This window comes from Octopus bimaculoides, chromosome 1 (genome assembly GCF_046866305.1).
Source record: "Octopus bimaculoides isolate indiv1 chromosome 1, ASM4686630v1, whole genome shotgun sequence".
NCBI classification, from domain to species: domain Eukaryota; kingdom Metazoa; phylum Mollusca; class Cephalopoda; order Octopoda; family Octopodidae; genus Octopus; species Octopus bimaculoides.
Genome location: NC_142928.1, coordinates 33795782 through 33813628, shown reverse-complemented (window position 1 = coordinate 33813628; position 17847 = coordinate 33795782). Strand labels below are relative to the sequence as shown.

The following is a 17847-nucleotide window of genomic DNA, read 5'->3' as shown; positions in this document are numbered from 1 at the left end:
AAATGAAAAATATAAAGGAGGAATATCATAATTTTAAATTCAAATAATTACTGCAATATTTTTATTTGTATACTGTATGTGTTCACATCTACAAATAACCAAAGTCTGAACAACCCGTTATGGGAACTACTTTATAATCATTTGAATGCAAGAAATAGTTGTCAAATCTCTCTCAGATTAACACTGGTATCTTTATAATGTTGTCCAGATATACATTACCTTAGAGATGAACAATACTTTTGATCATAAGTTTTCTTTGTAAAGGCAGGCTGACCTAATAATAAACAACAACAATAGCTAAAATTCTAATAAATACTTTCATACTTTGTTCCTAACAATATTTCTAATGTTTTTTAAGTGAAGGTGTGTGAGTAAGTAATTTGATTATTTTGGCTCAAGATCGTTAGGTTGTGAGTTTGATACCCAGTGGTGTGTTGTGTTTTTGAGCAAGACACTTTAAATCACATTGTGCCAGTCAACTCAGCTGGCAAAAACGTGCTGTACATTATCATTATCATCATCATTATTTAATGTTTGTCATCCATGCTGGCATGGATTGGATAATTTGACCTAGGCTGACAAATTGGAAGGCTGCACCAGACTCTAGTCTGATTTAGCATGATTTCTAAAGCTGGATGCTCTTCCTAACACCAGCCACTCTGAGAGTGTAATGGGTGCTTTTACGTACCACTGACACAGGTGCCATTTGCATGACACCAGTATCTGCCACGATTGCGATTTTACTTGGCTTGATGGATCTTCTTCTAAAGCACAACATAATGCCAATGTCTCGGTCATTCGTCATTGAGTCCATGTGGTCCAGCACTTGAAAGGAGCCCTCCATGTGCTATTGGCATCAGCCACCTTGCTTCTGTGAAGCCCAATGCTTGGAAGGTGCCTCCTACGTGCCAGTTATATGATACCAGCATTGGCCACGACTATGATTTCACTTGGCTTGATGGGTCTTCTCAAGCATAGCATCCCGCCAAAGGTCTCAGTCACTAGTCATTGCCATTGTGAGGCCCAGAGTTTGAAGATCATGCTTCATCACTTCATCCCATGTCTTCCTGGGTCTACCTCTACCACAGGTTCTCTCCACAGTTAGAGATCAGCACTTCTTTACACAGCTGTCCTTGTCCATGTGCATCACATGACCATACCAGTGCAATCGTCTCTCTTGCGCACCACATCTGATGCCTCTTACGCTGAACTTTTCTCTTAAGATGCTTACACCCTGTCATACATGCACACTGACATTGCACATCCAGGGAAGCATACTGGCTTCATTTCTTTCAAGCCTATGCATGTCCTCAGCTGTCACAGCCCATGTTTCACTGTTGTGTAGCATAGGTGTTCACACACAGGCATCATACAATCTGCTTTTCATTCTGTGGGAGAGGGTCCTTAAGTTTCCAAATCTTTCTTTTCTGGATTGGTCTGCTTTTTAGCATCTTTCTGGCCTGGAGTTTAAAGTCATTAATGCCTAGTCTATACTGGGAGGTACATTCTTCACTAGGGAGGGTTTCTGTAATTCAGTGGGCCAGCTTTGTAATATTCTGTGTCACACTGAATCTCCTTGAGAACTATGTTATGGGTATTCTTGGCTGTGGAATGCTCAGTTACATGCATGTTAATTGATAAAAATCAACTGGAATGCTCATCATCATCATCATCATCATCATCATCATCATCATCATCATCATCATCATCATCATCATCATTTAACATCCACTCTCCATGCTGGTATGGGTTAGAAGGTTTGACTGGAGCTGATAAGCCAGTGAGCTGCACCAGGTTCCAGTCTGAATTGGCATTGTTTCTACAGCTGGATGCCCTTCCTAACAGCAACCACTGCAATGAGTACTTTTATGTGCCACCAACACGGGTGCCATTTATATGGCACCGGCAACGACCATGACTACGATTCATGGGTACCATTTACATGGCACTGGCAGCAACCACGACTGCGATTCATGGGTGCCATTTGCATGGTGCCTAATGCCAGTTAATGTCTTCTAAATTCCAGTCTCTGTTTTAAGAAAATCATTACTCTCTTTACTCTTTAATCTTTTTCTTGTTTCAGTCATTTGACTGCGGCCATGCTGGAGCACCACCTTTAGTCGAAGAAATCGACCCCAGGACTTATTCTTTGTAAGCCTAGTACTTATTCTATCGGTCTCTTTTGCCGAACTGCTAAGTTACGGGGACGTAAACACACCAGCATCGATTGTCAAGCGATGTTGGGGGACAAACACAGACACACAAACATATACACACACACATATATATATCCATATACATATATACGACGGGCTTCTTTCAGTTTCTGTCTACCAAATCCACTCACAAGGCTTTGGTCGGCCTGAGGCTATAGTAGAAGACACTTGCCCAAGGTGCCACGCAGTGGCACTTAACCCAGAACCATGTGGTTGGTAAGCAAGCTACTTACCACACAGCCACTCCTGCGCCTATAAGTTCAGTTTTTGTATAAGATCAAATATCTACTTACAATATTAAAGTTTGTGATGTAAAGTGGATACTTTTGGTTTAAATAGAACAGGTATATCACAACTGGATGGACTAAGTAAGCACAGTATGTGAGACGACTCAGTGGAATGAAGGCTTTCCATGATAAAATTGTATTCACAAAACCTACAATAAAAAACAAAATAAATAAAACTCTTTTCTTTCAATTTCTAAATAGAGAACATTAGGTTTAAAAAACATCATTTTTATCTTTTGTTGTATCTCAGGAGAGTCATTATGCCAATAATAAACACATGTACTGGTTCTTATTCACTTCTTTTATTATTATCAGTCAATTAATTAAGCGTTTGACCAATTAACTAACCAGTTGTTTGATTTGTTGTTCAGTCAATGTATAAATGAACAAATCAATCGGCTAAGTTTGTCAAAGTCTTTTTGCCATCATTCATAACATCACCATTGACATGCCCTTTCTAATTCCAGGTCTGCTTGACTGATAACAATATAAGAAGTGAAATAGAACCAGTGTGTGTTTAATATTGGCATAATGATCCTCCTGAGATACAACAAAATATGCTTCAATACCCAAGTTCACATTAAGAAACTTGCAAACTAAATATGAAAATAAAACTTTTCCTCATCAACATCATCATAATCTAATGTCCACGTTTCCATTCTTGTATGAGTTTGATGGACTTTATCAAGACAGATTTTCTACAGCTGAATGTTTTTTTTTTTGTCACTAACCCTCACACATTTCAGAGTAAGGTAATATTTACCATGGCCAGGCATGTCTTCATGAAGAATTGGAAATAAACGACACTGCTTGCATGACAGTGACACTTGTTTACAACTGTCACAGGAAGCCATGGCAAAGTACTAGCAAAACACACACAAACACACACACTTTTATAAGCACAAATCTATGATAGGAAGAAACTTGCATCGGTCTGTTAACAGGATGGTTTGCATATATTTTTTTTTACTATCTTGGGTTAGTGTTTATAAAGTGCTAAAACTTACTTGAATTTAGTTCAATGTTTATAATTGATAAGATGTATAACCTACCTCCATATCCTGTACAGCAGGCATAGATTACCCAACCAACACTTACAGCCCAGACATTGCGATGGACTGCTGTATAAAAAGAGATTGTTCCTTCAGTAACTCCATCACCATTGTAAATATTATACAAGCCATAAAGGACAGTTATAGCATTTGAAGTCGCCATCAACCAGATCATGGCACAGACATACTGAAAAGATGAAATACTTAGATAACTAACGTAAACATATATATACTGGTGGATGTAGTGGGGAGACTTTAGTTTCTTTCAGTTAACATTAAGAAACAGAATGTAAACATATTGATTAAGTTCAGTTCAGCATAATTAAACATAAAATCAACAGTAGGCTTCACTAAACTAGTAATGGCATGTGTTGTTATTTAGTGAATATAAACAATTTAAAAGACTGAAATATTCTGATAGCATTGAATAAACCAAGAGCACTCAGAGAGCACAAACCTCTGCCAAGGCAACACCAATGTTCTTTCAATGATTAGCTCGAGATGATTTTTTAAATGAGAATATCAGTTGAGTTTATTTTAAAATGAAAATAAACTCAACTGCTCTCAAAAACGAGAATGCTAAAAATGAACCTGACTGCTCTCAAAAATTAAGTAAAAAATTTGGAAAAATAATCCAGAATCCTTGTCTGGTACTGAATTGATTCCAAAATCTAATCAGTTTGTGCCAGTCAGGAGGCCAAACATCCATGAAAATTTCATCTGAATCCATCCAGAGGTTCTTGAGATATCTTGTCCACGGACGAACAAACACAACTGAAAACAATACCTCTGCCTTTACTAAGGCGGAGGTAATAAATTTTGAGAAGACTCGGCAAGCCAACTGAAATTGTAGACATGAAAAGATCCAGTGAAATTGTGGTCGCAGCTGATGCTGGTGTCACATAACTGGCACCTGTGCTGGTGGTATGTAAAAAGCACCTTTCGAGTGTTGGGCCTTATGGAGGCAACGACAAATGATAAAGACTTCTGACATCATGTTGTGCTTGAGAAGAAGACCCATCAAGCCAAGTAAAATCACAGTTGTGGCAGATACTAGTGTCATGCAAATGACACCCATGCTGGTGGCATGTATAAGCATCCATTACACTCTCAGAGTGACTGGTGTTAGGAAGAGCATCCAGCTGTAGAAACCATGCCAAATCAGACTGGAGTCTGGTGCAGCCTTCCAGCTTGCCAACCCTGGTCAAACCGTCCAACCCATGCCAGCATGGACAACGGACGTTAAATGATGATGATGATGATGATGATAATGATGACTTATTTCATATCATCAGAAAAACATCAACATCATCATAATCCTCTCCATTGTCATCATTATCATCATCATGACTTAATGTCCATTGTTTCCCATTTTCACACTGGTCAGACGAAAATTTGTTGAGACAAATTTTCTACAACGAGATGCTCTCCTTGTCACCCACCCATTTCCAAGCAAGATGATATTTTTCAATGATAAAGCATATTTTTCACTGAAGTCTATAAATGAACAACATTGCTTGTATGATGGCGATGCTCATTTACAATCATGATATCAATATAAAATTACACACAAACATGCACACACACACGCAAATCTATATTTGGTGAGGCACCATTCTCTCAGAAGGTGGACTGAAGGGTTTCTGTAGTTAAAAATTTGTTGTGTGTGTGTGTGTATGCAGTACATCCTAATTTAGGCAAGAAAATCATGCCATCCATATTCTCATGGAACAAATAGAGAATTTATTTGACAACTTACCTTATTTAGATTCATTTTACATTTATTTAGGCTTAGGTAATAACCATACAGCATCCCAATAATATAGGGCCCAATACGAGTGTACGGCTTGACATAGATATGCTGAAAATATTTAATACTCATTCTGAAATGGAATAATAATAATAATAATAATAATAATAATAATAATAATAATAATAATAATAATAATAATAATAATCTTTTCTACTAAAAGCACAAAGCCTGAAATTTGAAGGAAGGGGACTAGTCAATTACATTGACCCCAGTATTTCACTGGTACTTAATTTATTGACCCTGAAAGAATACAAGGCAAAATCTTTGAACTCCAAATGCAGTGACAGGTGAAATACCACTAAGCATTTCATCCAGTATGTTAATGAATCTGCCAGCTCACTGCCTTAGTAGTAGTAGTAGTAGTAGTAGTAGTAGTAGTAGTAGTAGTAGTAATAATAATTATAATTATTATTATTATAATTAGGCGCAGGAGTGGCTGTGTGGTAAGTAGCTTGCTTACCAACCACATGGCTCTGGGTTCACTCCCACTGCGTGGCACCTTGGGCAAGTGTCTTCTACTATAGTCTCAGGCCGACCAAAGCCTTGTGAGTGAATTTGGTAGACAGAAACTGAAAGAAGCCCATCTAATATATGTACATATATATGTGCGTGTGTGTGTTTGTCCCCCCAATATCACTTGACAACCGATGCTGGTGTGTTTCCGTCCCCGTAACTTAGCAGTTCGGCAAAAGACACCGATAGAATAAGTACTAGGTTTACAAAGAATAAGTCCTGGGGTCGATTTGCTCGACTAAAGGCAGTGCTCCAGCATGGCCACAGTCAAATGACTGAAACAATTAAAAGAGTAAAAGAGTAATAATAATGGTTTCAAATTTTGGCACAAGGCTAGCAAGATCGGAGGAAGGGTTAAATTGATTACTTCAACTTCAATGTTCAACTGGTACTTATTTTATCAACCCTGAAAGACAAAGTTGACTTCGGTGGAATTTTGGACTCAGAAAGTAAGGATGGATGAAATGGTGCTAGGCATTTTGCCTGGTGAGTTAACAATCGTGTTAGCTTGCTGCCTTAGTAATAATAATAGTAAAATGCCCTGATGCAGTACCAGGCAGTGGCTCTCATGGCTTCTCATCTTAACTGATTGGAAGTGTCATCGGGTATATTGTTTTGTCTTGGTATAAAAGAGAGGTTACAGCAAATATTCTTCTCAATACCACAGATTTGTTTGTCAGTTGTTTGACCTTAACCAGTTGAGCCTTAGTGGCTGATATGTGCATCTCTGATCATGAGCAGAAGTAGTGGGGGAGCATCATAGCCATGTGTTGAGAGGAATTCTTTGGGGTTTGAATTATTCACCTCTGGAAACATGGGTGTTTCATTCAACATCCTTAAACAACCCTTAATCAGGGAATTTTTGAGTGGGATGGGCTACTCGACCTGACGAAAATTCTAACTGGGCCCCATCTACAAAGTCATATGCTGTTTATCTTGATATGGGATCACCATGTTGCACACATATGGTTGTGATGCATGTGCCTGGTGTACCCTTATCAGACGGGTAGTCATGATGGGTATACTGGGCTTCATATATTTTACCTCAGTGTCACTTTGATGGCATGCACTGCTCTCTCACTCAATAATAATAATAATGATTTCAGATTTTGGCACAAGGCCAGTTATTTCAGGGGAGTAGATAAGTTGATTACATTGACCCCAGTACTCGACTGGTACTTATTTATCAACCCCAAAAGGATGAAAGGCAAAGTTGACCTTGGCAGAATTTAATAATAAAAATAATGATAATACTAATAATAATAATAATAATAATAATAATAATAATAATAATAATAATAATAGTAAAAATTTAATTATGATTTAACTTTACTTAAAAAGAAAAGATAATTTCAAACAATACACCAAATCACTTGTCCAATGGTTATAATGGAAGCGTGCCTGTCAGGAAGCTGTCAGCCTGACGACGAAAAATTTTCAAATGGCAGAATATCTTCCCCGAATACGAACCTGGAAGGTCACTTAAATGGGACAAAAGTACCTTGGCCCACTTGCCCAAGGTACCGTGCAGTGGGATTGAACCTGAAGCAATGTGTTTGGGAAGCAAATTTCTTACCATACATTCACATCAGGACTGTAAACTTTTATCCTAAATACCAATGGTTATGAAACTTTCTCTTCTCACATGTGGTTGTGTTTCTATTACCCTTAAATCTCTCAAACTTATACATTAAATACTCAAATCTTACTCATCTCACTATTATTTTGGTTTGTTATTTTAATCAAGGCAGTGAGCTGACAGAATCGTTAGCACGACGGGCAAAATGCTTAGCGGTATTTTGTCTGCTAGTATGTTCTGAGTTCAAATTCCATTGAAGTTGACTTTGCTTTTCATCCTTTCAGGGTTGATAAATTAAATACCAGTTAAACACTGGAGTTGATGTAATCAACTAGTCGCCTCCTGCCCAAATTTCATGCCTTTTGCCTATAACAGAAAGGGTTATTACCAGTTATGCTGTAGAAAATGCTTTTCCTATGAGAATAAACCAATTAAAAGTTATACTGAAATTATAGACTTACGATTTGGCATTAAACATAACAGCAGGTAAATCTTCTGTTGTTGAAATTATTCCTGCAGAAAGCATTTGAGCCAAAAGTAAAGCAAAAAAGATAGTAAAGCCTATGGCAGGAAACCTGAAAATATAATTAACAAATATTATTTATTAATTAAGTAAGGAGAAAATTTTTATGGGAGAAAACAGAAAGTAATAAAGCAGTTTAAAGGATTAACCCTTTAGCACTCAGGTTACCCTGTCAATTGTAAAACTTCTTTTTTACCTCTGCCTTAGCAAAGGCAGAGGTACTGTTTTCAGTTATGTATGTTTGTTTGTCTGTGGACAAGATATCTCAAGAACTGCTGGATGGATTCGGATGAAACTTCCAGGGATGTTTGGCCTTGTGGCTGACATGAACTGATTAGATTTTGGGATCGATCCAGTACCGCACAAGGATTCTGGGTTATTTTTCCATTTCTTCACTTAATTTTTGAGAGTGGTCGGGTTCATATTTAGTATTCTTGTTTGTGAAAGCAGTTGAGTTTATTTCAGATATATTCTCATTTTAAAAATCATCTCCAGCGAATTGTTGAGAGGACGTTGGTGTTGCCTTGGCTGAGGTTTGCACTCTCTGAGTGCTCTTGTTCATATTGTTTTGATTTTGTCATGCATTATCTTATAGCTTTGAGATTTTGATGAGGTAACTGTTTATTTTCAGAATGGTGTTGCTGGGTTGGTGTGAGAGGCTAGATCTGGCTGGTTTAAACATAAAACAGAATATTTTGGCCAGATATAGCTGGATATGGCTGGTTTAAATGCTAACGAGTTAAAGGGAGATTCATCATCATCATCATCCTCAAATGTCTATTTTCCATGCTGGCATGGGTTGGACTTTTATGATAGGAGCTGGCCTGCTGGAGAGCTACCTGGGCTCCAGTTGTCTGTTTTGCCATGGTTTCTATATCTGGGTGCCCTTCCTAATGCCAACCACTTTACAGAGTGTACTGGGTACTTTTATGTGGCACCAGGACAGGTGCTTTAATGCAAAATGATATACAACCACCACAAGGTCCAGTCCTTGGGGCAGTTTGGCGACTTCTGTACCTCAATGGCTGTGAACTGCTAAGTTATGGGGACATAAACACACCACCATCAGTTGTCAAGCAATGGCAGGGGGACAAACAAACACACACACACACACACACACACACACACACACACACACACACACACACACACACACACACACACAATGGGCTTCTTTCAGTTTCTGTCTTCCAAATCCACTCACAAGGCTTTGGTCGGCCTGAGGCTATAGTAGAAGACACTTACCCAAGGTGCCATGCAGTGGCAGAACTGTGTCGTTGGTAAGCAAGCTTTTTACCACACAGCCACTCCTGCACCTAAGCTTCTTACCACACAACCACTCCTGCACCTCTTTGATTTAAATAAATTGACACAACCAGTTGATGCACATTGTAAATAACTATATATATATACCGCCTGACTGGCCTTGTAGGGTTTTCGAGCGAGATCGTTGCCAGTGCCCCTGGACTGGCTTGTGCGGGTGGCACATAAAAGACACCATTTCGAGCGTGGCCGTTTTCGTGCGGGTGACACGTAAAAGCACCCACTACACTCTCTGAGTGGCTGGCATTAGGAAGGGCATCCAGCTGTAGAAACTCTGCCAAATTAGATTGGAGCCTGGTGTTGCCATCCGGTTTCACCAGTCCTCAGTCAAATCGTCCAACCCATGCTAGCATGGAAAGCGGACGTTAAACGATGATGATGATGATGATGATTCATATTTAATCAATCCCTCATTTGATCGACTAAAATGCTATTGACTGAGAGGAGTTAAATGCCATTCTATTCTTATCAAATCCAGAATATCTCAGCAAAAATTAACATACATTGTAACAAAAGTGGGATATGTTTTCTAGCAGTAAATTCAAGCAGACTAACTACTACTTTATTGATCAGTGCCTTTGTCAAAGAGAGAGGGGTTGTGTGATATTATCAGATCATAGTGTAAGGACATTTAACTGTTGTATATGTTTCATGCCAAGATTTAATCTATGATGTTGCTGAGTGCACCCACTAAAGTGATTCCGACAGACTGAAGGAAGATCAGAAAGAAAAGTTATTATCTATAGGCGTAGGAGTGGCTGTGTGGTAAGTAGCTTGCTTACCAACCACATGGTTCCAGGTTCAGGCCCACTGCGTGGCACATTGGACAAGTGTCTTCTACTATAGCCTCGGGCCGACCAAAGCCTTGTGAGTGGATTTGGTAGATGGAAACTGAAAGAAGCTCGTCGTATATATGTATATATATATGTATGTGTGTCTGTGTTTGTCCCCCCAACATCGCTTGACAACTGATGCTGGTGTGTTTACGTCCCCGTAACTTAGCGGTTCGGCAAAAAGAGACTGATAGAATAAATACTAGGCTTACAAAGAATAAGTCCTGGGGTCGATTTGCTCGACTAAAGGCGGTGCTCCAGTGTGACCACAGTCAAATGACTGAAACAAGTAAAAAAGTAAAAGAGTATCTATTAAGATAGATAATATCCATTGAGGAAATTATATATTATGTATACTGGACCCAAAAGGTCAGACCGAGCCTGATATTTTATTCGGATGCTGTAACCAGTAGTGCATTTATTTGAGAAAACTCTGAAAGTTCTAAATAAATGTGAACAATGTGCCATTAATTTTTCCTTTATTTATTAGGTTAGATTTGCATTTAAAGATTTACAGTGTCTACTTGAGGCATGAGTTAGATTCATTACCAGTCTTTCAAGAAAATACCTCCAGTCTTGGGGAAAAACATTACCTTGTTTGGAAACAAGTGATGGCTGCTGATAGAAAGGCATCTGGTCATAGGAAATCTGCTTTGACAAATTCCATGCAAGCATGGAAAAGTGGACATTGTAATAGTGATGTGTGTGTGTGTGTGTGGTGTGTATGTATACATTGTATGCATGTATACATCTTCTGTCGATACATATAACAAAAAACAGAAATGATGTGAAGCAAAATGAAAAATCTGGTGCTCCTTGAATAAAGTTCTTTGTGATATTTGTTCAGCACCCAGTTACAGATACTTCCTTGTCAATCTCACCTTAGAAATGCAGTGAACAAGTTAGTGGCTCATTAGAAACCAGTAACTAACAAGTAAAGTCACTTGCCCAAGATATCATGTAATGGGATTTGAACCCAAGCCTTCATAACTTAATCACCTAGCCATGCCTACAGTCTCAGCGGCATAATATACAAACTAACAAGAGACTATCCATGTGGTTAGTCAATTTTCTAGAAGTAGCAACCCATCTCCTTCATATTATACTCTAGCATTCTTTAAAAAACAAGAAAGACAATGTATTACATATATTAATGTTTGAGAGCTAAAGTCTGGGATGTCGCATTTGGAAGGCTTTGAATAACAAGTATTCAAGATCAGGGATATGTTCTAAAACTAAACAACAACATGATCATAATATATTTGCTTTACTTACATAGAAAGTGGTATTAAAAGGATAGGACTGATAACATAAAACTGCATGTCATTAGCTAAATACCACGACCATCCTACACACTGAAAAATATAAAAGAAATGCATTTCAATTTTAACCTGTAACTTCAGAAACCTGCTTGCTTTATCTGTTAGAAATAGCAGCCAATCAAATTACACACACCCATCATGGGAAAGGGAAGGACACATTGGATATGTGCAGACTTAAGATACCTCTGAAAAGAGAGAATGCTTATGATCATAGGTTTATTAAATCAGAGTCAATCTAGGGGTTAAACAACAATTGCATAACATTCTTGCAACATGTTACATCACATCTTACTTTGGCTGCCATGAAATCTCTCTTTGTGAGACTAAATATGTATATCCTAAGCACTTGACTAAGCTTGAATATCTTTCTTTGGTGATCACTTCATGATATTGAATATAAACAATGCCAGATCATCAGAAGAGAACTGTAATTCACTCCATTGTTGGTTGTCAATGTTAGTTGATAGGCTGAGAACAAATATAACAAACTGAGAACTCTAAGTATATTCATTAGAATCTTTCGTATATATATATATATATATATATATATATATGTATTTTTATATTATTAATAAATTCATAAAATTATCAATAATATTCGTAGGAAATCAATATTTAATATTTCGAAAGATATATATCCGATATGACATGGTAAAATAATAAATTTAAAATTTAAAATATACGAGATATAAATATAAATATATAAATGTAGATAAAGATACATGTGAATATAAATGCATATAAAAATTTATGCGTAATTAAGCATGAATGTTATAAAGACTAAAATTTCAATGAAGGATAAAAAAATGAACTTTCCAAATTATAGGAGGACTAATTTTACAATTTATTTAAAGGACAGTATACACTTTAATATTTTTAACGTTCTAATATTTTTAATATTTTTAATAATTTTTTAATTAATATTACATATACCATTAGTTCTTAATTCATCTCTGAAGAGCGGAATTATGATAATATGCTGATCTTTTGATTACATTGTGATTATATTAATATCCGCGAAACGACCATCAGATGTTTAATTTTTTAAATTTTAGATTTTTTAAACTTTAGTCTTTATAACATTCATGCTTAATTACGCATAAATTTTTATATGCATTTATATTCACATGTATCTTTATCTGCATTTATATATTTATATTTATATCTCGTATATTTTAAATTTTAAATTTATTATTTTACCATGTCATATCGGATATATATCTTTCGAAATATTAAATATTGATTTCCTACGAATATTATTGATAATTTTATGAATTTATTAATAATATAAAAATACATATATATATATTTGCTCAAAATAATAGAGCACTCAATATAAGTTCAGTTACATATTCTTTTAGAATATTCCTTATAAAAGTTATATATATATATATATAGCAACAAAAGAAAATAATTTATGAAATTCTCTGGCATACAAATGAAATTTTTCAGACCAAAATTTCCAACCAAAAAGATAGATCGAATTATACAGCAAGATGACTGGAAAATAAAATATTCCATGCAAAATGCAGCAGGATTTGGAAAGATAGTGACAATATTTGATATGTTTACACTACATGTTTACACTATATGACTATGTTGACTTGTATAGCAGAAAATATGGTAACATTTTTATTTTATAAGTGAGACAAAGAAGGAGAAAGAGAATGATTCTAAGAGCAGCTAGAGTGTCTGCTAGAATAGAAAAGATTTGGCTCATAAACTTACCATTTCACATTTATCAATTTTGAAAGCCATGTTCTCTCTAATTATTTTTGCTGTGGGAGTGTGCAGAAAATTTGCTAATGTGTAAATTTTATCTTTCTTTGCAAAGTATATGTACATCCATGCAAATAACCATTACTCAAATGCCATATTGATCACCTAAGCGAATGCACACCATTTTCAAGTGTGTATTATTTGTGGTTTTATTATGAAATCATACAGCTCATTTCTTCGATTAAAAATATTCAATTTCATCTTGAAAATCTTGTGTGCATACACCTTTTTGCATTTGCATACTGTTTGCAAAATGTGTGTGCATACACCAGCTCACAGCTTAAATGGAACATTAGTTGAAAGGATGAAAGATATATTGACCTCTCTGGGATTTGAACTCAAAGCACAGATAGCCGGACTAAATACGGCCAAGTATTCTCTCCACAACTTTAACAACTCTACCAGCTCAATGCAAAAAAAAAAAAAAAAAAAAAAAAAAAACTTGTCAATGCGTTAACAATTGAGTGAGAGTATTACTTCATGGATACTTGATATGCTAGAAACAACAGCGAAATTTCCATTAAATCACAACCCTTAGAAAAGGAAAGGACACCTTAGATAATGTAATCATAGAAACTCCTAAAATGACAGAACTGTAAATGCTAGAATGCTTTTACTATTGTAGTTTACTTATGAATGAGTTTGAATAACAAAAGCATTGGGTCATATTGTTAATTATTAGAAGAGAACTTACTGATGGTTTATCATCTGCCAATAAGTTGTTTATATACAGTAAATTGTAATACCACGAATCCTTACAGTAGTTAACCTCAAAGCCATCATGCTGCCAGTAAGGTCCACTACCCCAGTATGGGAACAAGGGTATGTATACCATCATGACAAGCATATAGGGAGGAGTCAAACTGGAAAGAAAAAATAAAACAAAAAACAAGTTTTTTTTTTCAGTCATTATAATGTTTTTTTCAAAGTATTGAAAGAAAAAAAAAACGAAATACACCACAACATATGCTAGATATTGCCTAGATATAGCCCCAAAGACTTGACAGATGAATCTTGCTCATTAAATTTTATTGCTGGGGGAGGCTTCACCTAACAAGTTTTGATTCTGAAGAGTTGGGTTCAATACCATAATATTCTAGGGCGATGAAACTTATTTGTTTGTCTGTCAGTGTCAATGATGACCAAGGACTTCATATTGGAGAAGATAGGTCACAGTATGACTGGCTGTGGCCAGTCAGTTTGACACATGCATGGAAGGCTCTGTCGCAGGTCAAGCCCTGGTGGTCTACTGGGACTGAAAACAAAGAGTAGGCTCTGGACTTACACAGTTTGCTTGTTCTTTGTACCCCTGTAATCTTGAAGTGGCACCACTGTTGGAAGGAAGTGGCACCACTGTTGGTGCAGCTTCGCCAGGCAGGGCAGTTTTATGCTTGCATTTCTCAGGTATTCGGGTTGATCTCAAAGCTCTTCAGTGACACTTTAAGTGTATCCTTAAAGTGCTTTTTCTGTCCACCTTTTGTGTGCTTGTCTTGTGCCAGTTTGTTGTAAAATGACATCTTAAATTGTATCTATAAGAAGGCTATCTAATTGACTGGCAACAATTCACTCACAGCACACTACAACCAATAGCTTACAGATATAATGTTTCTTAAAACTTACCACTTTTATTAGAAGGTTCCCCCCAACACATACACACACATGTATGGCCATCTTAGAGTACATGCTTTAGAGGGCTCTCTGATTGGCTGACCAAGATTTGCTCACCAATATACCTCAATAGCTAATTCAGAGATATATTGTTTCTTAACTTCTATCACAGCTGCAATGATCTGATCTCTTCTAATATAGCTAGTCACACACACTTTTTACTTAGGTCCACACGACACATCCATTTCCTAATCCTCTCATCAACTTTTCTGTGTCTCACATCCCAGATCCTGCAGTCCTTTCCAGGACTGAAATCCCCTGGAATCTCCTTTCAAATTGTCCAAGCTGATTGTCTTCAAGCTGAAATCTTCAAACTGAAGAATCAACTGCATCTATATCACCTGCCTGGGAGCTCTGGATGAAGTAGTGGGACATTACCTCCCTTGATTAACTTATCAACCTGCAGAAGTAGTTATTCAATCTGTTTCAAATCACATGTTTCACTTAGATGTTTAAGTAAAGGTACTTACCGCCAAAATCGATGACAATAGAAATACAACCAGTTCATTTTACCATCTGAAGTTTCTAAATACTTGAAAAAGCTATAAGCTACCAAAAGACCACTAAAAAAGAAAATAGTAAAAATAATATGTATTTATTTCATTCTACTAAATTCATAAACAGAACAGGCTATCCATCCACTCTTTATACTATAACTTCTTAAAACAGCAGGACACAACCAAACAGTCACCATAACTTTCTTTTTGAAGAGCTTGGGTTTAGGGAAGGTTTTCGGTGTTTCATTTTGGTCCAACCACTGCAAAGAATGTTTTTCATTATTGTACAGAATCCACTTATCATCACAAGTTACAATATGGTTGAGAAATTGATCAGTCTGGTTACAGAGAAGAAGCAATGAGCAGATTTCATATCTGCGCATTTTCTCATTTTCATACAAATCATGTGGTACCCATTTGTTGAGCTTTTTTGATTTTCTGATCGCATGCAAATGGTTGCAGGCAGTTTTCTGGCTAACTTGAAGCTCTTTTTGCCAGTTCTCAAGTGATTTTATGTGGATGTTTCTCAATGGCGGTCTTTAATTGACCATCATCGATAACAGATGGGCGTCCACTGTGCTCACAATCTTCAAGGCTCAGGTCTCCACTACAAAATCGTTTAAACCATTTTTGAGCTGACCACTCACTGATCATTTCCTTATCCAACATTTTGTTGATATCACGAGCAGTTTCAGCTACTTTACGTCCTTTTTTTGAAGTTGAATAGCAAAATTGCTTGAATATCGCACCGACAGTTCCATTTCAGATGATTGTAACAACAGTGAAAAAAATATCAATGTTAATTTATTGATGCATTTTGGCAAGTCTATGTCTATATTATCAGACAATTGCAAAAAAAAAAAAAAATGTTTAAAAGAAATTCAAAACTCTGCAAAAATCCAGTACAAATTCTTCATGGTTCAAAATGTTGCTTACTTTTTACTCAACCTGATATATAGTAAACCTTTATCAACTTCTAATAAAACATCTGGTTAAAAGACATTAATATAGAATGATTGACTTATGAGCAATGAATCATTAATTATTAACTTACCTTAATAAGAAGAATGTGTCTACTGAAACAAAAGCATTTCCAATTGCTTGGAATGCAAAATTTTTCAAGTTATCAGGAAGTGCAAATAGGTTTCCTGAAGAATAAAAACAAAAACTAAAATCACTATCAGTTAAATTTGCTATAGGTTAAGTTTATTGACAAGACTTCAGAACAAATTGTTATATTAATACCATTAATGAAATACTTGTTAAATACTGGGATTACTTACGATATGCTGGTATTCCAAAAACATAGGTGTGACCAAGAATGACCCAGGTCAAACTGAGAAACCTTATGCCATGGATACAACTAAGAGTCCCTTCTGCTTGTTCAGTTTTCAGCAATTTTTTTCCATTTGTGTAAATAGAAAAACATAGAAGGGCTCTTCCCAAAACACCTTTTATAGAAAACAAAACAAAAGCTTTATAAATTTCTTGTAAAAATAAAAAAGATATTTTATAGAATTATAATTTTCTTGAAATAACCATGTATACGAAACTGACTTGTTCAATGAAGATAGTGTCACTGAATAATTAACAACAGATTTATAATTTTAAATATGCTCTGTCTATCTGCCTGCCTATCTATCTCTGTCTGTCTGTCTGTCTGTCTGTCTATCTGTCTGTCTGTCTCTCCATAGAGGAGCTCAAGACCACCTGATTTTGAGAACTCCTATATATGCTGAAGGAATGAGCTCTTATAACTGAATCTATTGTAGAATTAGAGAAGAGATTCCAAACATGGAATCAAAATCTAGAATCAAGAGGCCTCAAAATCACCTTAGCTAACTCTAAAGTATTATTCAGCAGAAAAGGTAATAGCACCCAGGTATCTTCAGGAAAATAACCTTCCTTGATACAACAAAAAGGAATAGAAAGGAACTTCATATACTGTACTCAGTATAAGTTATGGAGTCTCAAGAGATGTAATGGAGTTACATGCAAGCTAACTGAAAAAGCACTTTGTATGTGGCAGGTGCACTGAGACTATAAGCGTTAAAGAACATGCCAAAAATAGATCCTTTTCAATACCCAAATGACCCACTAAAGATAGCTGATAGTTTCTTCTACTTAGGTGACAAAATCAGCAGTGAAAGCTGCTGTTCTTAAAGCATAGAAACCAGGATAAAAACTGGTTTGGAAAAGGTCAGGGAGCTTTTACCTCTGCTGGCAACAAAGGTTTTCTCCTTTAGAAAGAGGGTAGCAGATTGTATGATTCTTGAGTTTGAATTGCAATACTGAATGTTAGTGAGATGTGGAGGGCTTTGAATGCTGAAAACTTGTAAAAGCTAGAAAGAGATGAATCAAATTTATTCCAGTGAACATGTAATAATAGTATGCATGAATGTAAATAAGCGGAGAGAAAATTTGATGTAGTGTACAGGAGAG

General features: G+C 36.2%; 2 protein-coding genes across 2 annotated transcripts in view; one reads left to right on the top strand and one right to left on the bottom strand.

Annotated features, from left to right (window-relative positions):
* LOC106875968 (nose resistant to fluoxetine protein 6) overlaps positions 1-17847 on the bottom strand; it is a 36518-nt gene that overhangs the window by 199 nt on the left and 18472 nt on the right. The window contains exons 6-14 of the mRNA XM_014924310.3: positions 16689-16856; positions 16460-16553; positions 15379-15471; positions 13935-14103; positions 11415-11494; positions 7922-8035; positions 5315-5438; positions 3556-3742; positions 2510-2652 (exon numbers count right to left, since the gene is read on the bottom strand). Of these exons, the coding sequence (XP_014779796.1) occupies positions 2510-2652; positions 3556-3742; positions 5315-5438; positions 7922-8035; positions 11415-11494; positions 13935-14103; positions 15379-15471; positions 16460-16553; positions 16689-16856 (1172 nt within the window). The remainder of the gene's footprint in view (positions 1-2509; positions 2653-3555; positions 3743-5314; positions 5439-7921; positions 8036-11414; positions 11495-13934; positions 14104-15378; positions 15472-16459; positions 16554-16688; positions 16857-17847) is intronic.
* Positions 1-17847, top strand: part of LOC106878029 (solute carrier family 66 member 2) — a 288127-nt gene that overhangs the window by 265048 nt on the left and 5232 nt on the right. The gene's annotated exons all lie outside the window — the stretch shown is intronic.